Source organism: Neocloeon triangulifer, unplaced genomic scaffold (genome assembly GCF_031216515.1).
Source record: "Neocloeon triangulifer isolate White Clay Creek 2 clone unplaced genomic scaffold, ASM3121651v1 ptg000013l, whole genome shotgun sequence".
In the NCBI taxonomy this organism is placed as follows: domain Eukaryota; kingdom Metazoa; phylum Arthropoda; class Insecta; order Ephemeroptera; family Baetidae; genus Neocloeon; species Neocloeon triangulifer.
The window spans coordinates 4,075,279-4,100,144 of NW_026775555.1; the positions used below are offsets into that span (position 1 = coordinate 4,075,279).

Sequence of the window (24,866 nt, forward strand, 5' to 3'; positions counted from 1 at the left end):
AAAAATTGAACGTTCCTTGGAATGAACTTTTGCCTGAAAAATGACTAACAATGTCAATGGCAGATATTTTAGCAGCAATGAAACCTGCATCTTGTAGGTCATTATATTTGCTGAAAGGATTTTTAATTTGACACATGAATTTTTTAAGAGAAAAAAATCAGAATGATTCTTACCAGCAATGTTGCTTTGATTCAACGGAACAGAGCAGGGGATAAATATAATAAGACTGGTAATTTAAAATGCATACTAAATTTAGGTCTTCTCAGCTTTCAATAAATCCAATTTTTATAAATAGACAGATGCCTTTGATGTTTACATTATATCTTAACAAGCATATACTTAGAGTTTACAGAGGAAAAAGTTGCTGATGTTTGTGTGGGTCTGGCGATCGGAGTGAAATGAAATCCTAGCTTCTCAAGATTTAAGTTTTAGAGGTGATGATATTGATACATGAAAAATTGTCATAGATTTTATTCTTTCTTCAGAAAAAAATAATAATTATTCAATTTCTTGCGTGATAAGCTTCGAAGAGTATAATACATGAGCTATGTGTTCATTAAGATCTTCTGATATATGTGTAAAGTAACACCAAATTAAATTTGATACAAATATAATAATTAGAAAAAAAATTTTCTTGTCATTGTATTATTTTCTCACACATAACACATAAGGCAATATTTATTTTATGAATAATGCCAGTCAAATAATCTCATGACTGAGATTTAATTTTAGCTTCTGGTTAAATTATTTAATTGGTTTTCGCGGTCGCTAAGACGCTAAAGTGAGGCTCCCCTTTTATTACATAGTCCCGCTCTTGTTGACTTAAAATCTGACGGAAACAGTTGAACACGCCACAGCCTCGCCCCCTTTTTGGCACCTCTCCCTCCTACGTACCGATTCATAAACAATAATAATCGTGCATCGATGCTTGATTATTTTTGTTCCTTTGATATGTTCAATTAGCAAAGTAAATTAATTTAGCAATTGATTTAAGCAGCTGAGATCTCAGATCGTCAATATTTTCTCTCTCTACATATAATGGAGAATAAGCAGAAGCGATACGAGAAAATTGATTTTCTCGGCGAAGGACAGGTACACATCAACAATAATAAATTATTGTTTTCCTGTCAAATGAGCTGTAAAATAATATCATAAATTAATTTTAGTTTGCCACAGTTTACAAGGCTAAAGATATCGAGACGGACACGATTGTCGCTGTCAAAAAGGTCTGTAAAATGTAAAATATTTTTCGCCACTCAAAAAAGCAACCAAATTTGTATGTACAGATTAAAATTGGGAGCAGAATTGAGGCAAAAGATGGAATCAACAGAACAGCCTTGCGAGAAATAAAATTGCTGCAAGAACTAACTCATGAGAATGTCATCGGCCTGCTTGGTTTGCCTTTTAATGAATTATTTTAGACTCTTATAACACTTGGTCTGATTAGATGTTTTTGGCCACAAGTCGAATGTGTCACTCGTGTTCGACTTCATGGACACCGACATGGAGATTCTGATCAAGGATTCATCGATCGTACTCACTCCTGCCAATATCAAAGCATACATGGTGATGACCCTCCAAGGCCTAGAGTATTTGCACATGAACTGGATTCTGCACAGAGTAATTTTTAATTATGTTAAAAAACAATTTAATAATAAATAAATTGCTTATAGGACTTGAAGCCGAATAACTTGCTCCTTGATAGCAACGGCATTTTAAAAATCGGTGATTTTGGCCTTGCAAAATTCTACGGGTCTCCGAACAGACAGTACACTCATCAAGTAGTCACCAGGTGGTACAGGTAATTAGAAAAAATTCGCTTTCGGCTTTGAAATAATTTGTTGATCATCAGGTGTCCGGAGCTTCTATTTGGTGCTCGACTTTATGGAGTTGGTGTCGATATGTGGGCGGTCGGCTGCATTTTGGCCGAATTGCTACTGAGAATTCCTTTCTTGCCAGGAGACACTGATTTGGACCAGCTCACAAAAATTTTCCAAGCCCTTGGCACACCAACCGACGAATCTTGGCCTGTATGTTTTTTTACCCCAATTTTTCCATGTTCTTCTAAAATTAAATATTTAAATTCATTGCAGGGGTTGTCACAGATGCCCGATTACATAGTTTTCAAACCTCAGATAGGAACACCTCTTCGTCACATCTTTACAGCCGCTGGAGACGACTTGATTTTCCTTTTGGAGAAACTTCTGTCGCTGAGCCCTTTGGAACGATACAATTGCACGCAGTGTTTGAAACTTCCTTACTTTACGTATGAAACAGAAAAAAATTTACTTTTAAAATTTTCATTTTGCTAACAATTTCAGCAATAAACCTGCACCAACTAGAGGTGAGCTGTTGCCACTGCCGTCTAGTGTGAGGAGGAATCCCAATCAAGGACTGAAGAGAAAATTGTTGGACACAGGCGAAGGACGTATGTATTAAAATTATTTTAAATTTGAGAAGAAAAAATAATCGTTTATTTGCAGCATCTCAAAGGAAGAAGTTGGTCTTCTGAAAAATCACGTCAAACAACTTTGCAGATTAAACTTGGAATCTTCTTTGTATCGTCACTATGTGATTATTCGTATTGCATTTGCTCAGATGAGAAATTTATTAATTAAAAGATCTAATACTTGTAATAGGATGATTTATTTGGTCAAAGAAACAATAACCTTCTATAAATAGAAAAATATTCATTGCAGCAAGAGCAGAGACCAATTAATAAATTACTTGAGTTTATATATTTTGGAAAAAAGAACATTTGTGATGCAGGGCAAGACAGTTTGGGCCAATTTTAATACAGCTCTTGCTGGCAAAGAAGTTCGAAACTATTGTTTTAATGAATGACACAGACGTTTTGAATAGAAACGCAATAAATTTTGACAGAAAGTAGAGTAACTAACAAGCACAGCCTCTATCCTCAAACAAACTGGAAAAGCATTGCAAAATAATTTAATCCATCCCGATAGAGTCGAGGAACTCAAAACAATACATATAAGTATGTCAAACGTTCTCCATTCAAATATATATGCAATGATCAATAGTAAAAATTTATCAAGATTGCAACAGTATATAGTATTCAGCAGCATGTAAAAGTTTTTGTGCACAATCCAATTGGTTGTTTATTTTTGTAAAGAAAATAATTTGGAAACGTCGTCTCTTCCGAATGGAGTGTTCCGATTTCACCTGGCACAACACTTCATCCTTAATAATCCTTTATCTCCTGCGATTGAATAGAAAAAGAATAGAAAAATTGTTGGACAATCATAAAATAACAACAGTCAAAGGCGTCACAATAGATAACTAGCGAATTTGTTCATTTTTTTTTATAAATAAAATAAAACCAAAAAACAGGCAAGCTTGAAAGTGACATGAATTAAATCCTGAGACCAGCTTCAGTGAAAAGGGTTGAAAGTCACACAACTAGATAAATATATAACGCACACTTATCAAGTATTAAAATAATTTGGCATTTTTCGCGCGCATAAAAAACAAACTCGATGTGTGTTCACATTTTCCTTTTTTACACTTAAATTTGTATGAACTAGAATTAATTAACTGGTATAAAAATTGATTGATACTGATATGATTAACACCATTTTTTTTCGACTATGCGGGTGTGTGTGTAATTAAAAACTAATGACGCAACCTTCTTCCTTCCTTAGTGTGTTGAACTTAACTTTTTATATATATTATATCGTTTTTTGGTCACAACCGAATGCAGACGACGAAAACTAGAAAATAATGCGAACAAATTCCAAGACGACGGCACTTTTCTCGACAAGTTCGGCCTGCAATAGTTGCGCCGGCGAGTTCTATCACAAAAATCACGACTGTTCGTTGAAACCTGGGATTTCGGGCGGCGCCAGGGTGGTGAAGGCGCCGGCGTTCGAGGAACTGCTTGAGGCAACAACTGGTTTCCGGGGACTCATCGAGCCGCCGAGATTTGACGAGCCGAAGCTCAGCGGGAATGAAAAATCGGTGCCCACGTTGGGACGAGGAATCTTGCGCATGATTTTGCCGGACGTGATGAGGCGGCCAAAGCCCTCTTGGTGGGCAAACGCGTAGCCCGAGCGGATCGACCGCCGCGTGCGACGCGCAGATGGAGTTCGCAGAATGTCTTGGGACTGGCGAGATCTGCAAATTTTTCCATAAAATAAATATTTTCGTAAAAAAAGAATTCTTTACCTGAGTGATTCAAGTCTTTGTTTGAGTCTGACTCTGTCAGAAAGTGTTGGCTTCACGTCCACAAAGTAAAACCGCCAAGCCAACACCGGGACGATCAATATTGTAACTGTTAGGAGTGTTGTGAACCAGAAAGTTGGCTCGCTCATCGCCTGCAATTTATTTTTATATTAGATAATTATCATTCGGATTAGATTTTTAATCAACGTACCTTTGTTAATGAGCCTATGTAGGGTCCACCAAAAACGTAATTGCAGATGAATGTGAAAGTGAAGTAAATACAAAGCGATCCCCAAATAGTGAAGTGACTCCACCACGTCCAGTACGCAGTGTCCAAAGCAATCTAAATTTATAAATTCACAATTAAAAAAAATTAAATTTGCTTTGTAATTATTTCATACCTGGGCTGTAACGACTATGATCAAAATTGTTGCTACAACACTGCCGAAGAGCATGTGATCCGATAGGGCATGTCCTTTTGGAGAAACTCCATCAATGTAGGTGCCTAAAATTTAAAATTGATTCAGTTAATAAATCCCGAGTTTGATTAGTTTAATAAATAAAGTGTTGTGTTGTTAAGTAAATAGTATTTCATTATCCAGTGTGGTAAAAAACGTTTAAAATATTTACATTTACATATTATTGTTAATTTTATCAAACCTCACAAACATTTTCCATTAATTAAATTAAGTAGCTGTACAATTTGTGCTATTTTAAGTGCAAAATTATTATTTTTAACGTGCATTATCAATTTTAATAAAAATATGAAGTTTTCTAAAAATGCCAGAAAATAATGAACAGTTGAAAAGTATCAGTAAAAACATTAAAAAGAATACAATAAACACAATAGTAATAAAAAAAATAGCTGTCTTATCATAAAAATGGCTTTTTAAATCAGTTTGTATATTTAAACCTCTCTTTGATTAACATATTGTCAATTAAGCCAATAATTCTAGATAAACAAAGAAAATGAGCTGAAATTATTTTTCAATATAGCTAAGAAAATTTTCGAGAAGCGGCTCAAATAAAAAAAAGATGCTAAATAATGTAAAAAATGTAAGATTAACGATTTAAATTTTTACCATATGGCACGAGGAAGAGGATGCAGGAAGTGAAGAAGCCATGCATGGCTGACTTGAGGAACTCTTTCTTGTTGAAAAGCAAATCCTGGTGGCCCGGGGTGTACAACTTGGGGTAGCTCAGACTGTTTTTGTCGTTGACGTCCTGGTCGAACACGCCGAGAGACATCACCGGCAGCGCCGTGTAGAACAAGTTGTAGAATGAAATAAATATGGGGTCGAAGAGAGTCTGAAAGATTGGTTAAATTTAAATTTATATCGATTTCAAAAAGAATTTTACATACCTGGGCGCTAAAGCCGCAGAAAAATGCAAACCAAAAGTGGCACAGCGTGAACGCAAAGTTCTTGTAAAAGAAGTAGCGCAGGAATTTGCACATGCGGAAATAAGACCAGCGTCCGTGCACCAAAAGTAGCCTCTCGAGGAATCGGAACTGAGGCAGACTGTAGTCGGACGCCAGCACAGCTTGCAGTCCTTCTTGGCCGCTGATGCCAACACCAATATGGGCGGCTGTGCAAAATTATTTTTAAACTATTTTGAAATTAAAAAAAATTTTAATTGTACCTTTGATCATGGAAACGTCATTGGCTCCGTCTCCGATGGCAAGTGTCACAGCGTGTTTGTTCTTTTTGATCAGTTCCACCACCATTGCCTTTTGCAACGGAGTTACTCTACAGCATATCACAGACTTGCCTAAAATAATAATTTTATTATAGTGTTTTAAAAAGATTTATTGTATAATTACATTGCGAGGCAGCTTCGAGGAAGATTTTTTCAAGGCTCGGGTGTAGTGCGTGGACCAACGAGTGGCCGTTGATGACCAAAGCGTAGCCACCGCTGACTTCGGGCTCTTCCACACTGCAACCATGCTGATATTCACTTTCACTGCAGGCATAACAAACAGGAAAATATACAGTCAGCGAGACAAATCACAATCAAGGCGGCTACATTATTTGTTATCAGTGTACCCAAAATCAAAATTTTATTAAAAATTCCAAATGCAACATTCCATACAGTAAGCCAAACCCATTAATTTAGTTAATGAAAATTATAAAATTATTATTATTCCCAGTGAACAGAGTAACAGCGCATGATGGTTTATAATCTACAAACTACCAACCAAGTGAAAGCGACTTTTCCGATTAAATTATTAAACAGCCAAAAGTGTACCACTTTAAAAAATGTGATGGCCCCTTGCCTTAATAAGTGTATGCAACACGCTATGTTTGAGTGTGCAGTCAGTTGCATAGCCACCTTTGCTAAGTAATTGTTACATTAAAATATTCATAGCAAAAATTTGTTTTAATACCAACTCTAAAATGAAACTGATTCAATTTTTATCAAATTGAAAATGGTTCAAATTTCTTTATCTAGAATTAAATAAAAATGAGAATCTTTTTAACTACACTTTGTGTGGAATGTACTTTGGGTAAAGGACTATTTAATAGCTAAAGTGTTGGACGGTGGCATTCCAGACTGCTGCCGGTTGTGTGATACGATAGGTCTCCTGCGCACTGCACAATGCTTCACCTAAAGCGTGTGGCAAAATAAAAATAACACAAACACCAAAAATTAAAAACTGTGTACGTGCAAAACTTTCATTTGCTCTTTGTTTTGTCAAAAAATTTTCGTCAAATGAATAGTTTTGCAGCAAAATAAGTGTATATTAATCAAATTTATATATAATATTAGCGATACAGGGCAGAAGAAGAACTACATAATGCGATGAAGCACCAACAACTGCTGACCATGTGGAGATAAATAGTAGCTCTTCCCCTGACCTTTGATCCTTGCCCCACCTGAAAGTGACCACGCTAACTGCGGTGGGGCCTCCGTTAACACCGTCACTCTTTTCCGAATTGTTGATCATGTCACGTAGCCTGCCCAACTGCTGCTCCACGTCTTCGTACAAGTTTCCGTCCACTATGAAAACTTCAGCCATGTCGTCTGTCAGCAGCTGACACGAGTAGCCAATATTGATTGCAGTTTCTGCTCCGAAACAAAAACGATTAAAATTCCATTTTGCTTGATAAACAAGATTTAATTACCTTGCTTGTCTCCTGTCAGAACCCAAATCTTTATTCCTGCCTGTGCCAATTTGGAAATGGCCTGAGGAACGCCATCCTGCAGTTTGTCCTCGATCGCAGTAGCTCCGAGCAGGGTCATGTCTTTCTCAATCTCCTCGTAAATGCTGTCCAGCTTTTCGTCTCGGTTGTCCAACGAAAGAGCTGCTGCTTGATGTCTGTTCTTCCAGTCATTAAAGAAGTCATCTTCTAGGTCCCGCACTGCTAAGCAAAGAGTCCGCAGACCTTCGCTGGCAAATTTCTAAATTTCAGAAAATTGAGTAATTTTTTTTTGTTTCAATTATTTAATTATTTTTACATTTAAATTGTCTTGGGTTTTTGTCTTTCTCGCGTCGCTGTCGGGTTTCAGCCTTTCGTAGATGACATTGTCGGCTCCTTTACAAAACAGACGAAGTTTCCCGTCCTTTCTCAGGATGACGGACATTCGTTTTCGGACATTGTTGAAGTCCAAAATGCAGAGCAACTCGTACACTTCCCTCTCACCCATTACCTAAACCAAGATAAATATTGCTAAAGTAAAATTATTTGCAATCGGAATTTCAATACGTCTATTGTGATGCTGTTTGGGCTTCGCTCCTTGAAGACAAAGCCGAAATTCCTGGCCGCTGAGACGAGTGCGGCTTCGTCGGGCGACTGCGCCTGGTACTCGAGTTTGCCTGCAAGCATTGAGATTATGCATCAAAGCACTACACAACGCAAATATTCCGTGCAAATACCACTCTTTTCGTCTGGCATAACTGTGTGACACAAAGCCAGCAGCTTGAAGAAACTGTGAACCGTCTCGTCTTTCCGCCGCACCGCCTCCAGCAGACTCTTGTCGTAAAACCTGAATTCCGGCTCGAAGTCTGGATTTTCGGAGAAGTCGACTGGAATCGTGCTCTGCAAATAATAAGCGCAATTTTACACAGGACTTTTGCATTTTGGGTTAACATGAGAGTAAATTAGTATGCATAGGGAGGTCAAAAAGCTGGTTTATATAAGCTGATGAGGTGCATTCGCAGAGAGTAGCTTTCCAATAGTTTTGTTTAGACTAACACTGGCCCGTTTTGGCTAAAGTTAATCCAATATTTTCCTCATGCCTTATAATTCCGTCAAAGGAATTCACTCTTTTGTGTGTGTTATTTGCCGAGAAAGCTATTACAGATTATATGGAACAAGGAGACTTGCTGCAAATTTGGCAGAAAAAACACAAGCAGAAAAAACAGTTGACATGCAAAGCTGAGAGTACACTGTGTAGTTTATGTTGCGCAAAAATGAGCTGCACTCCAGGAGTGAGGAAACCGACACAATATTGCAGAAATTCTCTCCTACAGTGCATTTGCATATTTTTATATAAATGGTACACGGTGGAAATAATTTTGATTCAATAATTATTTTCCAATTGAGGCAGGGTGAATATATATATACGCTAGTTTCCCTAATTCCTATGAGCTCCCTTTATAAGGGAAACTCATGAAAACAAAAAATAGAAAAAAAATCGGGTGATGGGCTGCATAAACTAGAGTATTTATAAAATTGATGGAAAAGCTGCAAAAATCAATCATATGTAGGTGATATTTATATGTGGGGCCACAAGAGTGAAATCCAGTAAAAGTGTGATAGAGACGCCTACTGAGACTCTGATGGCCAAAGTGCCCGGCGCCGAGGGGCTCTTGCTTGTCAATCCGTTATACAGATGAACAAACGTCGAAGGTTGCGTCGAGCCTGGCAGACTGCTCAGGCTGCTCGCGTTCTCCACTCGACCCTACATGCAGAACCATCTCTCAGTAACTCTCTCCCATCACCAAGCCACGCTCACCACCAGCGCAAATTTAAAAAAGCAGCAAACTTTGTCCAAAAAGGAAATTTACACTGCTTTTATTTATATATAAAACATTTTTCGCAATATTTATATTATATCGACCAATAAAATTAAAATTACCACTCCAGCTTACAGCTTTCTGCTCTTTTAATATTTGCAGCAGGAAATTTAACTGTGATTTAGATTTGGAGATATTAATAATTAATTTTTTAATAAGAATAATAGTTTAAATCATTACAATAATTACGTATTTTTAAGTAAATTGCTCATTTGATTTAATTTTTTTGATTAATTTTATGTTAATGAAGAGTGTATAGCATAAATTATTATTTTGTTTATAAATTAAATTTTTTTGTTCTTAATTTAACTTGAATCCTGATGCAAATAAAGTAACTTTGTATTTACCAATATTTACATTATCTACATGTTGTGAAACATTATTATTTACTATAATTAATTTTAATAGAAATCCAACTCCAAAACCTGTAAGTAAAATCATAAAGAACGCAAAACTTTGGTGCTTACCTCGGTAACTTCCAAGATATCTCCTGTTTGTTCGTCGATGACGTCCCCATAGCACTTTTCACCGATCGAGCATTTGTTGAATGTCATTATGTTCTGCGTGAGGGTTCCAGTTTTGTCAGAGAAAATGTATTCGATCTGACCCAGCTCTTCGTTCAAACATGTTGTCCGCGCTTTTGCCGACGTACCACTCTTCTCGTGGTACATATTCTCATCCCAGTTGATTAGAAAACTCTGCACAAATCTGATAACCTCCACGCTGCAATGAATTGCTTTATAAATTCTGGAAAATTTTTAACAAATGCCAAAACTCACCTAACATAAAGTGAAATAGGCACAACGGTGTTGAGGACTATGGTGTACGAGAAGAAAACAAGTAAAGCTATCACAGTGGCACCCTCGATGGGGTCGGTGGGGACCAGTTTGTCCCACGGCAGGTAGATTTGGAAGTGACGGCCCGTGATCGTTTCCCAGAACCCACAGGCGATCGTACAGAACAGGCACATGGACAGTAGAAAAAATACAATCTGCAAAATAAAAATTAATTAATTTATTTTCTCGAATAAATCAAAGGAATTTTCGCACCCCTATGATAATGAAGTTCAGCAATCTATCGATACTTGTGCGCTTGAACTTGGTCTTCCCGGAGTTCTGCATTAGTTTGGTGTCTTTACCGGCAAAAATGACCATCCCGTAGCACCACTGCGTGTTTCTTAAAACGCATCCTCTCAGCACCACTTTGTCATTGTCCAGGGCATACCTGTAATAAAAATAAAAAATTTAATTGTTTTTACCAAAGTGTAAATAATTTTTGTTTACAAGAAAACCTGTAAAATTCAAATGCAATGAAAAATAAATTGTTTTCTCCAATGTGTAAATAATTAAAAATTGACAAAAATATACTCACGATTTCCCCTCCCATGTGAGGACGCCCTCGTACTTGTTAAGTAGGTTGTTGGGAGTCTCGCACACGATCTCTCCATTGAAGGCACCAATTCTGGCGTCATCCTGACCCATTTCTGCTGTTTCTAACAGGCACTGCCGGCATTTAAGATTTGTTTCCCTGTTGGCAAAAAAAGACGATGATGAGTGTCAACTGCACCGATCTCAAGAGGGTGCTTGTCTTTTAAAACCCACCCTCTCGCCCTTTTACACTAAAAAGGCGTTGAAACGCTGATTTGGCAAAAATTTCTAACCATAATGACTTTTTTATATTTAAAAAAAAATATATATATTTACAAAATCAATGGTCATTAAGAACGTGTTTTCCACGTTGCGTGGAGACAAGCACGATCATTACAAGGTGTGTTGTGTGTAATCGATCTATAGCTTTAATCGTAATTACCCGTCCAACTCCGCAGTCTCAATGTAACAAAGGCCGTTGGGCTCGCTGGTTGAGAGGAGGAGCATGTCCGCCGCCACGAACTGGTCGTTCTCCATTCGGATGACGTCGCCCACCTGCACTTGGGCCCATTTCTCCTCCACCAGCTTCCCATCTCGCAGAGTCAGCGACTTCCGGTTGTTCACTTGCGAGTCGCTGACATGTCTTTGCTGCAAGTTTTATTGTGATTAGTAGTAGTTCCTCTTTCATTATTTTAATCATTTTCATCGATCATCATATTTTACATTATAAAATTGAAGTTAATTTGAGAGATCTTGGTGTTGGAATAATTATTCAATCTAACACTATTATTGATTAAGGGATACAAAGTAATTTAATTCAAAAGTTTTGAATTTGTTCAAATCAGATTATTTGAATTGACTTATGAAAGTAATTTACTGTGATTTAATGGTAAGAAAACTTTAAAGAATAATTTTTAAATAAATATCACATAAAATATGAAAATAAAAATTTAATCAGAGCAATTTTTAAAATTCATTTAATTTTTATTATTATAGAATATTATTTTCTTAAATATTATTTTAAAAATCATTAAATTGGAAATATTTAATTTGAATTTAGAAATAAAAATGTGATATTTTGGACAAGGTTGACCAGGGCGCAAATTTTTTGTGCACTTGCACTCTTTGCAGTCAACCTTAATTTTTGAACAATTTGAATATAATTTTCAATCAAGAGAAATGGCAAAACAATTTGCACGATCTAGAAGAGAGATCAAAATTTTTCCTTAATTTATTTCCCGTTTTTACTTAAAACTTATGTCACGTGGGAGTAATTGGCGCAGAAAGAGCAACATGATTGAGCGACGAGTAAAACAAGGCAAACAAAGCGAACCGAGAGGAAGCAGGGAATAATTTGGCCGAACTTTGGCATTTGGAAAGGCGGCGTGGGCCGTTGTTGCGCGGAAAGTGGCCGGAAGTGGGTGGGGTGTGGACTTACGTAGTCGTCGTAGGCGTCTTTGACTGCCGTGAGGGCGAGCACACCGATGAGGGGCACGGCGGTGGTGACGGGCGTGAGTGACGAGATGGCTGGGATCATCTGGAGCACCAGCAGGCAGAGGAAATAGAAGTTGGCAAGCCTTTGGAACTGCTCGAACAGATTGAGCGGCAGGAATGTCAGCACCGAATACTTGGACGTTTTGATGAGGTTGTTCTGAAAACATGCACATTATTTTTGTGAATGGAGAGGATTTTGATGAGCAAAAGTCTGGCGGCTTGATTTATTGCATCTAATTTGCTTTTTGGCACAAGCAATGGCTCATTAGTCGGGCGCTGCTGATGATAAATTTAGAACCATTCTCATTTATCATCCGTTAAGCGCATATCCTTAAAAAAAGACCATTTGTTTTGAAGTCTGCAAAAATAGCTATGTATGATTTCTTTGCAAGAAAATTCTTATCTAAAAATGTGAGAAAATTCCAAATATAAATTGTTTTATAAAATTATGCAATCACCGCTGCTCTGAGTTTGGATTTTTGATTTCTAGTAAAAAAATTAGTAAATAAATAAAAAACCTAAATTAAGCAAAAATGGAAATATGTAAGTTAATGAAGAGCTGCAATTTATCAGGGCAAGTCTATTTAACTTGCATATTTGTGGATTTAAATTATAATTCCTAATTTGATGCTTTTGGTTGTGTTAAAGAAAAAATGGTCAAATAGTAAAATTTGTAAGTTTTTATGATGCTAATGGATTCTTTAAAATTTGGAAAAACATCATAATGCTTGGGAAAAAATGAATATTTTATCCATCAACAAAACATACAACTTTTTAAGATCGAGGGAAAAAGCGAAAAAAAAATGAATTTCACGACGCAATAATAAGAGTTAATTAAGGGATGATCTTTTCACCATTGAAATTGTAAGCAGAATTTCAAACGCCTGAGAACTCTAACAATTGGACAAATAAACAACAATGATGAAAGATTTTCCAAGAAGCTGCTTATTCAAATTTGCAATCAAAGTAAGAGCAAACAACTTTTTCAACGGAATCGTTATCCGCGGGTTCTCATTGTGTGCAAAATCCAGAGCAGCGTTTGGCCTCGCCAAGGACGGGTTCCCGGAAGCGAGCAGGAGAAAGAAAAAAATGTGGTCGGGTGCACACGCACCCAAGCCCCTGGCCCGCGCCGCTTTAGGCAGCCGAGGCGCACCGAGCCGACAAGCTGGTTGCATAAGGCGTAGTAACGCAGGCGCAATGACCCTCGCGGCCAGACGGGCCAAGATTTCTTTGTTTGCGACGTCAAGGAGCGAGCAAGGCGAAGCTCCCTAATTCCCATCTCGCTTTGCCACTCGACTCGCTAATTACGTTATTTGAGGCGAAATTGCGCCCGCCGTCGCCAAATCATCATCGTTCCTTTTTGTTTGCGCCCGGCTGGAAAATTGCGCTTTGATCGAAGCAGCAAACTCGTTCAAATGTTCATTAGCGCTTCTGGACTTTTTGAGTGTTATTGCGAAATTTTGTATCCGCTTCGCTCAATGGAATTCGCTTTGAATGGGACGCCCAACTTGTAAATTAGTTCCTATTTTCAGAATGAGAGTTGGAAGATAACAATGACGTCAAAACTGACGAAGTGGCTTACGTAATCTTGACCAGAAATTTCTGGTGTTCAAAGAAAACAATGAATATTTTGGAAATTGCAAAATATTTGAAGAAAAAAAAACAGAAATGGAATATTAAGTTAATTAAAAACAGTTATATAGTAAATTAATTAATTTTAAATTAATTCTTTTCAAACTTTTTAAATCACTTGAAAAACTTCAATAAAAGAAAAAAACGTCAAGAAAAATCTATATTTAAATGGAAAATATTTAAATTATAATTAATAAACCATTCCTTCTGAAAGCTGTGTTTTTTTTTTAAATTACTACAAATAAAATCAATTAATATTTACTTGAGAAACTTTCGTACGTTTTTTGAATTATAATTAAATGAAGTGGAGGAAAAAGCCAGAATGGCTGGTCGTTATATAACGCTGAACCAACCCAAGCACTCGTCGCCGCGCTCCAATCTCACCCTTGACTCTCGCCACTTCGTCGGCGACAATTAGAAATCCATACAAATTCATTCTCAATCATACTTACAGCGTAGTGGAATTGCGCGTTGAACTCTCGGTCGTTAGCCCGTATCCGCCTCTCCGTCTCTGCAAACAATCAAACCGACACTTTTAGCCAAATTAAGCGATACCACTGGCGACGCGAAATAAAAACAAAAGTTTGTTTATTGCGGCTATAAATAAGTCTTCAGCACCTAATAAAGGAGAAACGGTTCCAGACAAATATACCCATAAAAGCTTTTTTGTTTTTATTATGTCTGAAAAGATTAATTTTATTGAATCTTTTTTAATATCTTGAGTATTGAACTCGTTTATTTATTTGAGGTTTTTTAAAGCAAAAATAATGTACGGCGGTGCAAATAAATAAATTTTACAGATGATTTGTATTAAAATAATATTATATTATTTTATTCTAAATTTCTAACTTTTATTTATATCTATTTTCTTAATTTTAACTGTTTAATCCTTAATAAATAAACAATTCTTTTTTTGTATGTTAAACACAACATGTGTTTAACAAATATTTGATGATAATTTATTTTTAATTTTTTAACACATTTGCCAATATATTTGTTAATTTTATTATTTATTTTTGAGCTTAATAAACTTCATCTTCAAACAACTTAAAGTTGTATATTCCAGCGCGTTTTCTTGTTCCTCGTGTAAATTTTGAACATTAATTTTAATTAAATAATAAGAATAATGAAAGTGTCAATTAGTTCTAAGTTGCTAACTAATTATTTTGAATTTAAATAATATTCTTGAAGGTTTGGCTGCAAACCCAGGAGGGATGAGCCAGGAAGATCCCTCTCGAAAGCTACGCCGCGAGCTGGCTGCTCCACTGGCGCAATGTGCCGCATAAGCAGTTCGAGTGCAAATAGCTTTCTGGCAGCACAATGGGCACCACTCCAGGAGCAGCCACTTTTATTTCATGAAACCGTTCTGGAAATGGCACCGAGGTAATTGGTACGGAGGTTTTCGATGGAAATTAAAATTAATGATACAAATTGCCGAAAAGTCACGCAACCTTTATAAAAATTTAGAAAATGTAATTCTTAAGTAAATAACAGGCCAGCTGATGTGCGTGAGTGAGTGTTCCAGGCATGCCGTGACTCCACTTTACAATCCAGCACCAGCAGGTTCGTTCATTCCTCCGTCAGCGGCAGACAAACTCTCTCGTATCGATCAGATACACAACAGAACGAGTATTTATTGGGGCAATGAATTTGTGTCAGAGACCGAACGCTCGCTTTCCTCGGGGTGCGTGGAAAGTGCAGGAAGTCCGATTCGGCGAGGGTTAAGTGCGATTTGCTTTCAGTCCGTTCGAGGGGTAAAAAATATACCTCGGATTGACACGAACAGGAATTAGAGCGAGAATTTCAGTAATTTTATAAATTCCTTCTGGAAAGTGGCAGTTTGCGGAACGTTTGCTGCCAGTAATTTTTTTCTTAATGCTTGGTTTATCCTCGCGGAAGACGGCGCTGCTCACGTGCCAGCAGTTTCTCTCGTTTTAAGGCTTTTTTCGTCTGCGGTTTTCGCGCTCGGGCTCCATAAAGAATTCAAAACGGCAAAAGTGAGATGCTCGCGAGCCGAGTCTAATTAATATTCCGGTTGCGAACTCGAGACGAGCAAGCCCGCCTGTGAGAATACAAAGCGGTCTGTTATTTTTTTTTTTGCGAGCGAAATAAAAAAAAATAAGGAGCAGCGATCCGCTTGGAGTGAGCGACTCCAAAATATCAGAGGAGACCGTCATTTTTCTTTCCCTGGTCTGGAAAAAACCATGAGCATGTCTCGGGTTTGTTTTGTTTGTGTCTGACGGTTTTGCCAAGAAAAATGGATAGCATAATTTGGAGCTTGATCTTGTTTGCCAAGGTCGTTTGTACTTTTTCAAAGCAACAAGCGCACATCAACACTTTTTTATAATTTTGGCTGAACATTTATCGAAATATTTAAATATTATCAAGTTGCATTTTTATTTATATTAAAAACGAAAAAAAAAAAACGATATTTTATCTGAATATTTATGCAACTGTTTAAGTTTTGCATAAAATTATGTGAAATTGCATTTAATTGAAGATAAATTTTGTAACTTTTCGTGAAAATGAGCAAAGTCAAAAAAATAATTACATTTGTGAAACATAAGATGTAGGAAAATGATTCATATCTTTGGGAATACTTTTTGCTCCATCTAATTTGAGGGCAAACGCCGGTCAAAGTTTCAATAAGGGACGCAAAAACTTCTCCACGATGAAAAACTCCGCTTGCGTTTGAGAGCACTTGGCCTTATTTTGCAAGTAAAAGTTTTTTGCTCATTCCCAAAGCCGCCTCACTTGAAGTAAAAAAAAAATGCAAAGTTGTTGATTCGATCCTTTTCAAAACTGAAACCAAGAAAATTAACCGTCTCAATTTTCTTTAAATAATAATAATGTAAAAAAAAAATACAAATTAATAATTGCAACATTGATTACAGATTAATCCCGTTTGGCGTGACTGGTTCGGAGCAATCGGTTGCAGCTTTGCGTTTTACTAAACGGTTTGCCCACATTCACCAATTCATAATAATGACCTCTTTGCATATTTATTCCTCTTTGAAACGGAAGAAAAAAAACTTGATATTTCTAGTCCTAACGAGAGAAACAGAAATCGATGAGAAAGAAAAATTGGGTCAATTTAATCGGAGAAATCGTCGAGATAGGGCACGAAATTTCCTTCTCTCTTTGGCCTATCAGTTTGTTTAGCTTAGCATTTTGCGCCATTTCGTCACACACGACCAATTTTATCGAAAGGGCTGCTGCTGTGCGATTTGGATTTCACGCGGCGCCGGCCGCTTTTCTCCGCAGCCGAATAATGCCGTACACATGCACTCGCACACACAAATACCGAGAGAGAGAGAGAGAGAGAGAAAGAGCACTCGCTGGCTGCTGGCGCCTCGGGATATTGATTAAAGTGCCGCGCCATATCGACCTCCTAGCATACATATATCCCACTCGCTCCTCGCACACCCCAATCTGGAGTAAGGTCGAACGTTCCTTCGCAAGTGCGTTCACCCAATATCCTCCGACCAAATAATATGCGAAACCGATTTAGGAATGTGACGTGGCGAAATTTGGCAAATCAGAGTGAGCAGTAAACTCATTTTTCTCCTTGATAGTTACATTCTGGGAATATTTTTAGAATTTATAAGCATTATGAAATTTGAGCTGACGCATTTATTAAAAAATTGTCCTTCTGGCGATCTATGAAAAAAAAGGTGGTCAAAGAACAATTATTCGGAATTTTGAATATTGACGTTACAATAAGACCAACAACTGTAGAAGTAGTCAAATTAAAAAAATGACCTACGGGAGGTTGCCAGAGGACCTGCTTGAGACTTGTTTTTACTGGTATTACTGGGGGTTAAATGAAGAATGCAGATATAACAAGAACAGGCAATGAATCGCTATTTTTCCCTAGTTTTCGCTAATTTATCAAAAATAACTCACAAGTGTTTATTACATATAATTAAGAAGTGAGGTTTTTCCTTGTTTTAAAAAGCCTGAGTGCTTCACTTCCATGATCATCTCCTTGAAAGTCAATAATTATGTTAAACAAAATAAATTTAATGTTAAATATTTTTTATGCAACAAAATATGCTAGCCATATTAATTTTACTGTTTTTTTTAATTAGTTAAATAAATTTAATTTTTATATTTTAATCAATTTTAATATTAAAATTATATCTATTTAATGTATATTTTCGTATAAAATTTAGTTGAAGAATTTTTAAACAAATAAAAAATGCTTGTTTGCTTGATTTTTTCTTATAAATAATTAGTTACCCAAATTACAAACTAATTATGTTTTACGGCAGATTACTTTTGCATATATCTAGCAGATTTATTTTCCTAGTCGTATGGTATACTTAAATTTTTTGAAATATTAGAAAGAAAAAGGAGAAAAATGAAAAATACAAGCATGAAAATAAACGGAAGTCCCTATCGAAATATAAGCTTGGGTTCACAAATAACTTTAAAGCTATTCCTGACAATAAGAATGAATTTTTTCCAGTTAAAATAACAATGCACATCATCCAGATATTTGCCATCCCACGCAATTTGGCCGCTTTCCCTGCAACCACCGCCGCCCTTTGACAGCTTAATGCGGAAAACCTTTTGTGACTGTCGGCCATTGGCGCATTCATACATGAAGAAGTTTGGCAACTGGTACATGTGATTGATTGATGCTTTTTAAGCGTTTTTTCCCCTTTTGGCTGCCATAATGCTCCGCCAGCGTCGTTGCGAAAAATAAGAAGAGAGCGAGCAGGAAAACCCGTCTGGCCGGGCGGGCGAGACTGGCAGCAAAGCAAAGACCTTTGATATGGTCCCAAGTGCTTGTGCCGCAGAGGTATCAATTATTTATCCACCGAGCCCAAACTAAGCCCTTGAATCAATCTCGACGTAAATCGTAGCTTACTTGTCCAGACAGAAAGTCTGATGTAATGTTTTTTGATAATAAGGAGATAAATTAAAGAAAAACTAAAAAATATTTGCATAAAAAGTTCCGGAACTTTCTAAATTTTAACAAAAGACGGAACAACTGGTAAAACTTTTTGAAGTGATTTTAAAATAGTGTTCTTAGGATGTTTTTATTGATAAAAATTTTGAGTATAAAAGAGAGGTTTTTTCAATTTTCTGATTTTTTGTAATTTTCTTGCTCGTGAAATTGGGCCGCAGACCGTGACCGAAACTGGTAGAGACATGAAATGTCTAATAAAATCAAATTTTCATGAAAATAAAGTGATTTGTTTTCATGAAAATTTTATGCGCCATTAAGAAACACTCTCGGAATAAAAAACTTGGTCAAATTTGTTGAAATACTTTTTTTCTTACGAGCGATGGAATTCTTAAAAAGAGTCGTAGCAATTTCAAATTTCACGGAAATTAAATTATCTGAACTTTGTAAGACCCTTTTAAGAAATTTAATTTTGCTTCTAACAACATGAACAACTTGAAAATTTTGCTCAGCCGTCAGAAACGGTTTCGTGCCTGATGATTGACATGTCTGAAAGTTTCTCCAACGTCTCGTGCTCTCAACGTCCTAAAAATAAATCAGCTCTTTCGCAAAGCCAGCGATGATGACTAATTAATCGAGTGAGTCGATTGTCAAGTCAGCGACGCAACTTTGAGCGATGTCTCGGCATAATTGGCTCGAGAGGTGAAACAACAGCTGGCCGCCGCAAAAATAGCCCCACAAGCATTATTTACAAAATTCCTGGGCGGCGCAGCTCCAGAGTGACGCAAAAGCCACTTTTCTTTTCGCACCCCCTGAGCAGAAACAAGACGAGGGGTGGTTTTGAACCGCGTCGATCATCGCGCTTTGAAATTTGTGTTTGCACAGCGGCTTTGCCACACTGCAGAGTGTCAACACCGGGTTGATTTCGACGGGGCCGACGCACTTTTTATGTGCACAGGCGCTCATATTGGCAGTTCGGCCAGTCGCAAAAATGTCCATCTGGGTCTCGGATGAGTCGTTAAATTTGTACGCGGCTGCAGCGGGCGGTCTATTGCGCCGAAGTGACAACGACTATAAATTTTTATGAAAATTTTAGAAGCTACGAAATGGGATCGTCCCAGGTCAGAAAAAACTTATTTGAGGGAAAAAAAATTAGTACCAAAATTTTTATTGCCACATTCTACATTGAAGAGCAAAAAATATTAAAAGTAACTCTAATTTATGATGCTTCATTCCATATTTTAATTAAATGGCTTCAAATTTACAAAAAAAAAAAAAAAAATCAAATAATTATCAAGAAATTTCTTTCTGTTCACATTAATGTAGAGAAGTGTTTTGAATTGTTTTGGGCCCTGCTGCTGATGGGTGAAATCGCGATCCGTGCCTGTTATTTTGCTCTATTATCCTAATTTCCAGGTTTATAATAAGTTTTTAATTAAATTGAGACACAAAAAGACACTTTTTGAGTTCACAGAAACATTTGTTTCTTAATTTAAAGATTAAATTTTGTTAAATATTACATTATTTAAAGTCAAGTTTTTCTTGCAGACATCTTTGTATGAAAGATCGCTGGTAAAAAAAAACTGTAAATCAAAGTTTGGCTGACTTGATGATATTTGATATTTACTGTCAAATTTCTGAAGGAAGTTTCTGTTTATATTCGTCGCCATCTCAACACCACAGTTTCTGACTTATTATCAAGGAGGCCTTCGTTTGCCTAAGGGCAGGCAAATGAAATTAGGCTTCCTTTTGATCTCTCTTATTAATCCAGCACACAAAGACCGCCTTTCTCTCTCTCTCTCTCTCTCTCTCTCTCTGTTGCACCAAGAGCCCAAATTACGCCCACCTTGCTCGCCTCTCCCTTTTGATGCTAAAAGTGCAGCCCTGGCAGATTGTAATCCCACAAAGCAAATTGCTCCACATATCAACGATTGTTTGATCGGCCCACGCCGCTCCGAAATGTATGAAATACGAACTTAATGTTTCCAAATAAATGTAAATGGCCGGCGCCGCAGCGACACGCGATTGCTGCATTAAGCATATTATTAAGCACGCTGCGTGTGCGCGCAACGCATTCCACGTATACTGTTTGAGCATTCATGCATATGCACGAAATTTATACTGCATATCAAACGTGCATGCATAGTTAATAGACCAACGAACCCCGCGGACGCACTTTCGTGTGGCAACAGCTCGCAAATGTGCCTCTTGGACCGAACTTTATGGAGCAGTTTTACGACTGTTTCAAAACAAAACAAAGAAAACAAATAATTTAATTTGAACAAAGTTATGACTTATCTCTAGAAAGGTTGAAAAATTATAATGAAAAAATTAACTGTATGGTAATTTGTAATTATAAAGAAGTGGGAAATATTTTATTTAAAAATTCTGCTTATAAATTTTATATCTAAAGTTAATTAAAAGATTCAATCACCCACAGTAGAACAGAGAATGTTCAATCTTCATTAAAAGTAAAATATGTCCTCATCGAGATGTGATCTTAAAATTATTTTTTCAACATTTGAATATAATCATGTATATTATGTGATAAAAATAAAATTTTAAACATTTTCTTATTTCAAATCAAGATTTTATCATTTTAAAAATTATTAAAAAATAACTTTTATCATTTGAAATAAAATATATCTAAAAAGTAAAAATAATAAAGATATTTAAATAATAACGGTTAAAAATAATAATTTTTAATTACATAGATAATATTTATTAGATTAGCTACATGTAGGATTGTAAAAAATGATTTAAAATTAATAATTTTTCAGATTTATAAATTAAAAATATATTTAAATCAACTATATTTCACTTACAAATATTATACACACCTACATTAATAATTTATTTCATGTGTTTAGTTCCGAACTGCAATTTTTAATTTGCTTCTTCAGAGCCACCGTCGTCGGTTAAATGTGCCAAGTTCTTTGTGCAAAAGCCACCCTCTTTTCCGCTGCAGCCCTCAAAGGTCGGCGGGATATAATTAATTAAGCATGCAACGGCTCTCTTGGTGTTTTTGTGCTTTCACGGCGCCTGCTGAGTATGCAACTGCAAATGCAGGCATGTGTCGCTCTCTTGCTTTTTATGGGGGGGATACATGGTTGTAAATTTCCTCTGTGCGCTGTTCTGGCACAGAGATCATCACGGCGTTCCAACTCAAGCGAGATGCATGCAGATCATTCACATGCAAATTGGGCTTTTTCACTTGAGGTAAAGTACATGTCATGCATTATTTTCGGTTAATAAAAGAAAAGAAAGAGAAAAAGAGTAAAACTCTAGATATTTATTTTTAAACTTCTTGTTGCATTTTCAAATTTATATCAAGGAAAAACTTGTGTAATTTATATTTTCTAATTAATAAAGAAAAAATTTGTTAAAGTAGCAGAAAATCAATGGGAAATATTTTAAAATTTTTCCACAGCTCAGGCAGGGCTTGTTAAAAGTTAAGAGAAATATTTAATCAGGGAAATTAAAATTTAATATAGAAATTAGAATTAATGTAATGGTGTAGAACTAATCAAATATAAATAATAAAATTTGTTGTAACAAATAAAACTTTTATTTTCAAAGCATGATAAATTAGCACACGAAGTGACATTTTGTTTTTAATTTGATCATTAACAAAACTCTGTGTAAGGCTTAAAATTATTTGCTATTTTCTTTAAAAGTTTTTTAATTAATTATTGTAAAAGCTGGGAAATATAGATTTTTTAAAATATAATCAAGTAAATAAATTGCCTTATCAACTAAAAATGTTAATAATTAAGAATGATTAATAAGCGAAAATTGACGTCTTTTTATAATCTGTTTCAATATAATGCATATTTGACTAGTTCTTTTAAGAATAAAATTGGTGTTGAATAATTATTTAAACAAATTATTTAAGGCACTATTAACCATTTTTTTTTGGACACATAATTAATCACCACAAAATCCTTGTTTAATCAGGCCGCGGGTTCAGAGTGGCATAAATTAATCCGGTATCTGTGTCACGGTCCGCACTAACAAGTGCGAGTGCTGCTCGAGTGCAAACACAAACAGGCCGAGAGACAACGAGACTAATAATTGTCCTGCAGTGGTAATTTGCCGGCGCGCACATGCGGACCGCCCAATAAGCGTCCTTGAAATCGGGACCACGGGTCGATTCTCAGCGCCGGTTCTCCTCGCTCTGACGTCACGCGCGGTCGAATTAAACTCGAAATCGGCCCCGTCAATGGGCAACAGATCCGCCGGCCGGCATTTGCTCGATAAAACTGTTTAGGTGCAGTTTCGGGTGTCGTCGTCGATAAAGTGGGCGTTCGCCAAATATGCCGCAGTGTGGCTGCCGTAGTGCAAAAACGCCGTGTTTGCGCGTCCAGCTCTTTTTTCGTCGCAATTAATTTTGCCCGGTCTCTCTCACGTGCGCAATGGACACGCCAATTTAGCTCAGAGAGGGACCGATTTTGACCAGAGCAGAGGCTAGTTTAGACCGTGGGTAGGTTTCAGCTTATTGTTTATTGCTGCCTGTTGTTTACCCCAAGTAGACTTATTAGTAGTTTATTAATAAAAATATTTCAGCGGAAAAGGTTGACTGAAAATGGAGTGTTACGTAATCATTTTACAATAAAGTAAAAAATAAATTAAATTAATAAAATTGAAAAGTTTCATTTCATTTGAAAAACTACAATTTGAGCTAGTAACGCTCTAAATCTGATAATATTTGGCAGAGAATTTCAAATCTAAAAATGAAATGTTTATTTAAAAATTTAAAGGATTTCAATGGAAAATGACAAATTTTACATGAATAATACATTTTTAGCTACAACAATTGTAAAACAAAACGTTTAATTAATCACTTAAATATAATGTTAACATAAATCAGTTGATTTGAAAATTATTTAGTAATAATTATTTATTTTTTTATATATTTTTTTAACTTTAAATGATTACAAATTATTAAATTTATTATTATATCTTATCATTTAAATTTAATTTTCTTTGTTTATGACAATTCAGTGTGTGACTGACTATCTTTGTTATGTAAAAACGGTTTAAATTAAAAAATTTAATTTGTAAATTCAGCTCTTTCTATACTACTGAAAATTAAGGAATGGCTACCAGCCGACTTCGACGTTAGTCTTTTCTGTTAAGTCTAAAATCAACGGAATCAAATTTTTTAATCGCAAAAAAATGTTGCAATTTTTAACTTCATCGTCATAAGAATCAATCAGAATGCCCTCCATTAAGAATAAAAATAATATTGAATTTAAAATTTCAACAATCTCTTCACCATTTTAATCCAAAGATTAAAGATTCTAATTCTTATCACCACTTCGGCATAAGAAGGAAAAAAAGATTCTTGTTTAAAAAATTTTCAGTTGATAATCAGAGAAGTCATCTATAAAATTATCAAATACTCATTTTGAACTTCAAAACTGGGAGAAATACTATAAAAGATGCTTCAACATAAAAAGGGTTGATAAGAAATGACTTGAGAGCTTGTTAGAAAAAATAGAGGTGGCTGTGTGAGTGTCGTGTTGCTGTATTAAATATGTGAGAGAGAAAGAAAAACCTCTGCATTATTCACTCTGGTGAGAAAAGTGCCACAACTTTCTTTTAACGACATTGGCACGAAAAGCAATAAATTGTGGCAAGATGGATCCTGGGAAGAAAAGGCGCGAAGAAGGTCCGTCCTTGGCCCACCCAGCATTATGGCGGATATTTATTTATAATAATAACAAGTCGGAGGTGCAGGCGAGCCACGCGCGTCGTGAGAACGTTTGATTCTGGCCGTGCGTTTTGTGCGAGGCCAGAAATAGATTTCCGATACTCTGCTCGGTGCAAGCGCGACACGCAACGTCGTAATATTTGCTCGCCGCGGCCCCTCGCACACAAAATACATGCTCTGGCTTACCAATGGCGAGGAAGCCCCGCAGATACTCGCACGGTTCCGGTTGCGGGGGCTGCAGCGGGGGTTGCGTCGACGCAAGGCTGTGCGGTGGGGTCGGGGGCGCTCGGTGTCGCGCAGAGGCCGAACTCGAACTTCTCCAGATGACCAGTTTGCCCAGCACGTTCAGCAGACTGGACCTGAGCAGCCACCCGATTCCATCAGATTTGACAATTTGGGGGTGCAGTTGGGATTAACTTGGGTTTGGATTTGTCGCAGGATTCTTGGTCAATTTCCAGCATAATTATAATGGCGTACTTTTTTAATAATTTGTAATGTTTTTCATTTTTTTCTTACATGACTTTTTCCTCACATTACAAA

General features: G+C 36.4%; 2 protein-coding genes across 9 annotated transcripts in view; one reads left to right on the forward strand and one right to left on the reverse strand.

Annotated features, from left to right (window-relative positions):
• Positions 1 to 845: 845 nt before the first annotated feature.
• LOC132199083 (cyclin-dependent kinase 7) lies at positions 846 to 2,654 on the forward strand. The gene is made up of 9 exons (XM_059623534.1): positions 846 to 1,092; positions 1,167 to 1,226; positions 1,287 to 1,395; positions 1,448 to 1,620; positions 1,674 to 1,801; positions 1,853 to 2,030; positions 2,094 to 2,266; positions 2,322 to 2,428; positions 2,484 to 2,654. Exons 1-9 carry the CDS (start codon positions 1,039 to 1,041, stop codon positions 2,510 to 2,512), a joined length of 1,011 nt encoding a protein of 336 aa, XP_059479517.1. The 5' UTR covers positions 846 to 1,038; the 3' UTR covers positions 2,513 to 2,654.
• The window catches only part of LOC132199079 (probable phospholipid-transporting ATPase IM), a 43,669-nt gene continuing 21,432 nt past the window's right edge, over positions 2,630 to 24,866 (reverse strand). For 3 of the 8 annotated variants that reach the window (XM_059623526.1, XM_059623528.1, XM_059623527.1), the window contains 21 exons: positions 14,148 to 14,206; positions 12,008 to 12,220; positions 11,012 to 11,217; positions 10,574 to 10,729; positions 10,252 to 10,426; positions 9,982 to 10,193; positions 9,670 to 9,925; positions 8,956 to 9,087; positions 8,060 to 8,222; positions 7,890 to 7,999; positions 7,642 to 7,833; positions 7,308 to 7,584; positions 7,041 to 7,248; positions 6,005 to 6,144; positions 5,824 to 5,952; positions 5,546 to 5,769; positions 5,265 to 5,490; positions 4,584 to 4,687; positions 4,394 to 4,525; positions 4,186 to 4,334; positions 2,630 to 4,134 (listed from right to left, as the gene is read on the reverse strand). In XM_059623526.1, the coding sequence (XP_059479509.1) occupies positions 3,825 to 4,134; positions 4,186 to 4,334; positions 4,394 to 4,525; positions 4,584 to 4,687; positions 5,265 to 5,490; positions 5,546 to 5,769; positions 5,824 to 5,952; positions 6,005 to 6,144; positions 7,041 to 7,248; positions 7,308 to 7,584; positions 7,642 to 7,833; positions 7,890 to 7,999; positions 8,060 to 8,222; positions 8,956 to 9,087; positions 9,670 to 9,925; positions 9,982 to 10,193; positions 10,252 to 10,426; positions 10,574 to 10,729; positions 11,012 to 11,217; positions 12,008 to 12,220; positions 14,148 to 14,206 (3,773 nt within the window). In that variant the 3' untranslated portion in view covers positions 2,630 to 3,824. Of the gene's footprint in view, positions 4,135 to 4,185; positions 4,335 to 4,393; positions 4,526 to 4,583; positions 4,688 to 5,264; positions 5,491 to 5,545; positions 5,770 to 5,823; positions 5,953 to 6,004; positions 6,145 to 7,040; positions 7,249 to 7,307; positions 7,585 to 7,641; positions 7,834 to 7,889; positions 8,000 to 8,059; positions 8,223 to 8,955; positions 9,088 to 9,669; positions 9,926 to 9,981; positions 10,194 to 10,251; positions 10,427 to 10,573; positions 10,730 to 11,011; positions 11,218 to 12,007; positions 12,221 to 14,147; positions 14,207 to 24,512; positions 24,686 to 24,866 lie in introns of all 8 variants that reach the window. The other 5 variants (XM_059623524.1, XM_059623522.1, XM_059623523.1 and 2 more) reach the window with 5 other exon arrangements.

Coding starts and splice junctions, on each gene's coding strand:
- LOC132199083 (XM_059623534.1), top strand. CDS start 1,039: ATGGAGAATAAGCAGAAGCGATACGAGAAAATTGATTTTCTCGGCGAA. Junction 1,396..1,447: donor GAATGTCATCGGCCTGCTTG/GTTTGCCTTTTA, acceptor TGGTCTGATTAG/ATGTTTTTGGCCACAAGTCG. Junction 2,031..2,093: donor CAACCGACGAATCTTGGCCT/GTATGTTTTTTT, acceptor AATTCATTGCAG/GGGTTGTCACAGATGCCCGA.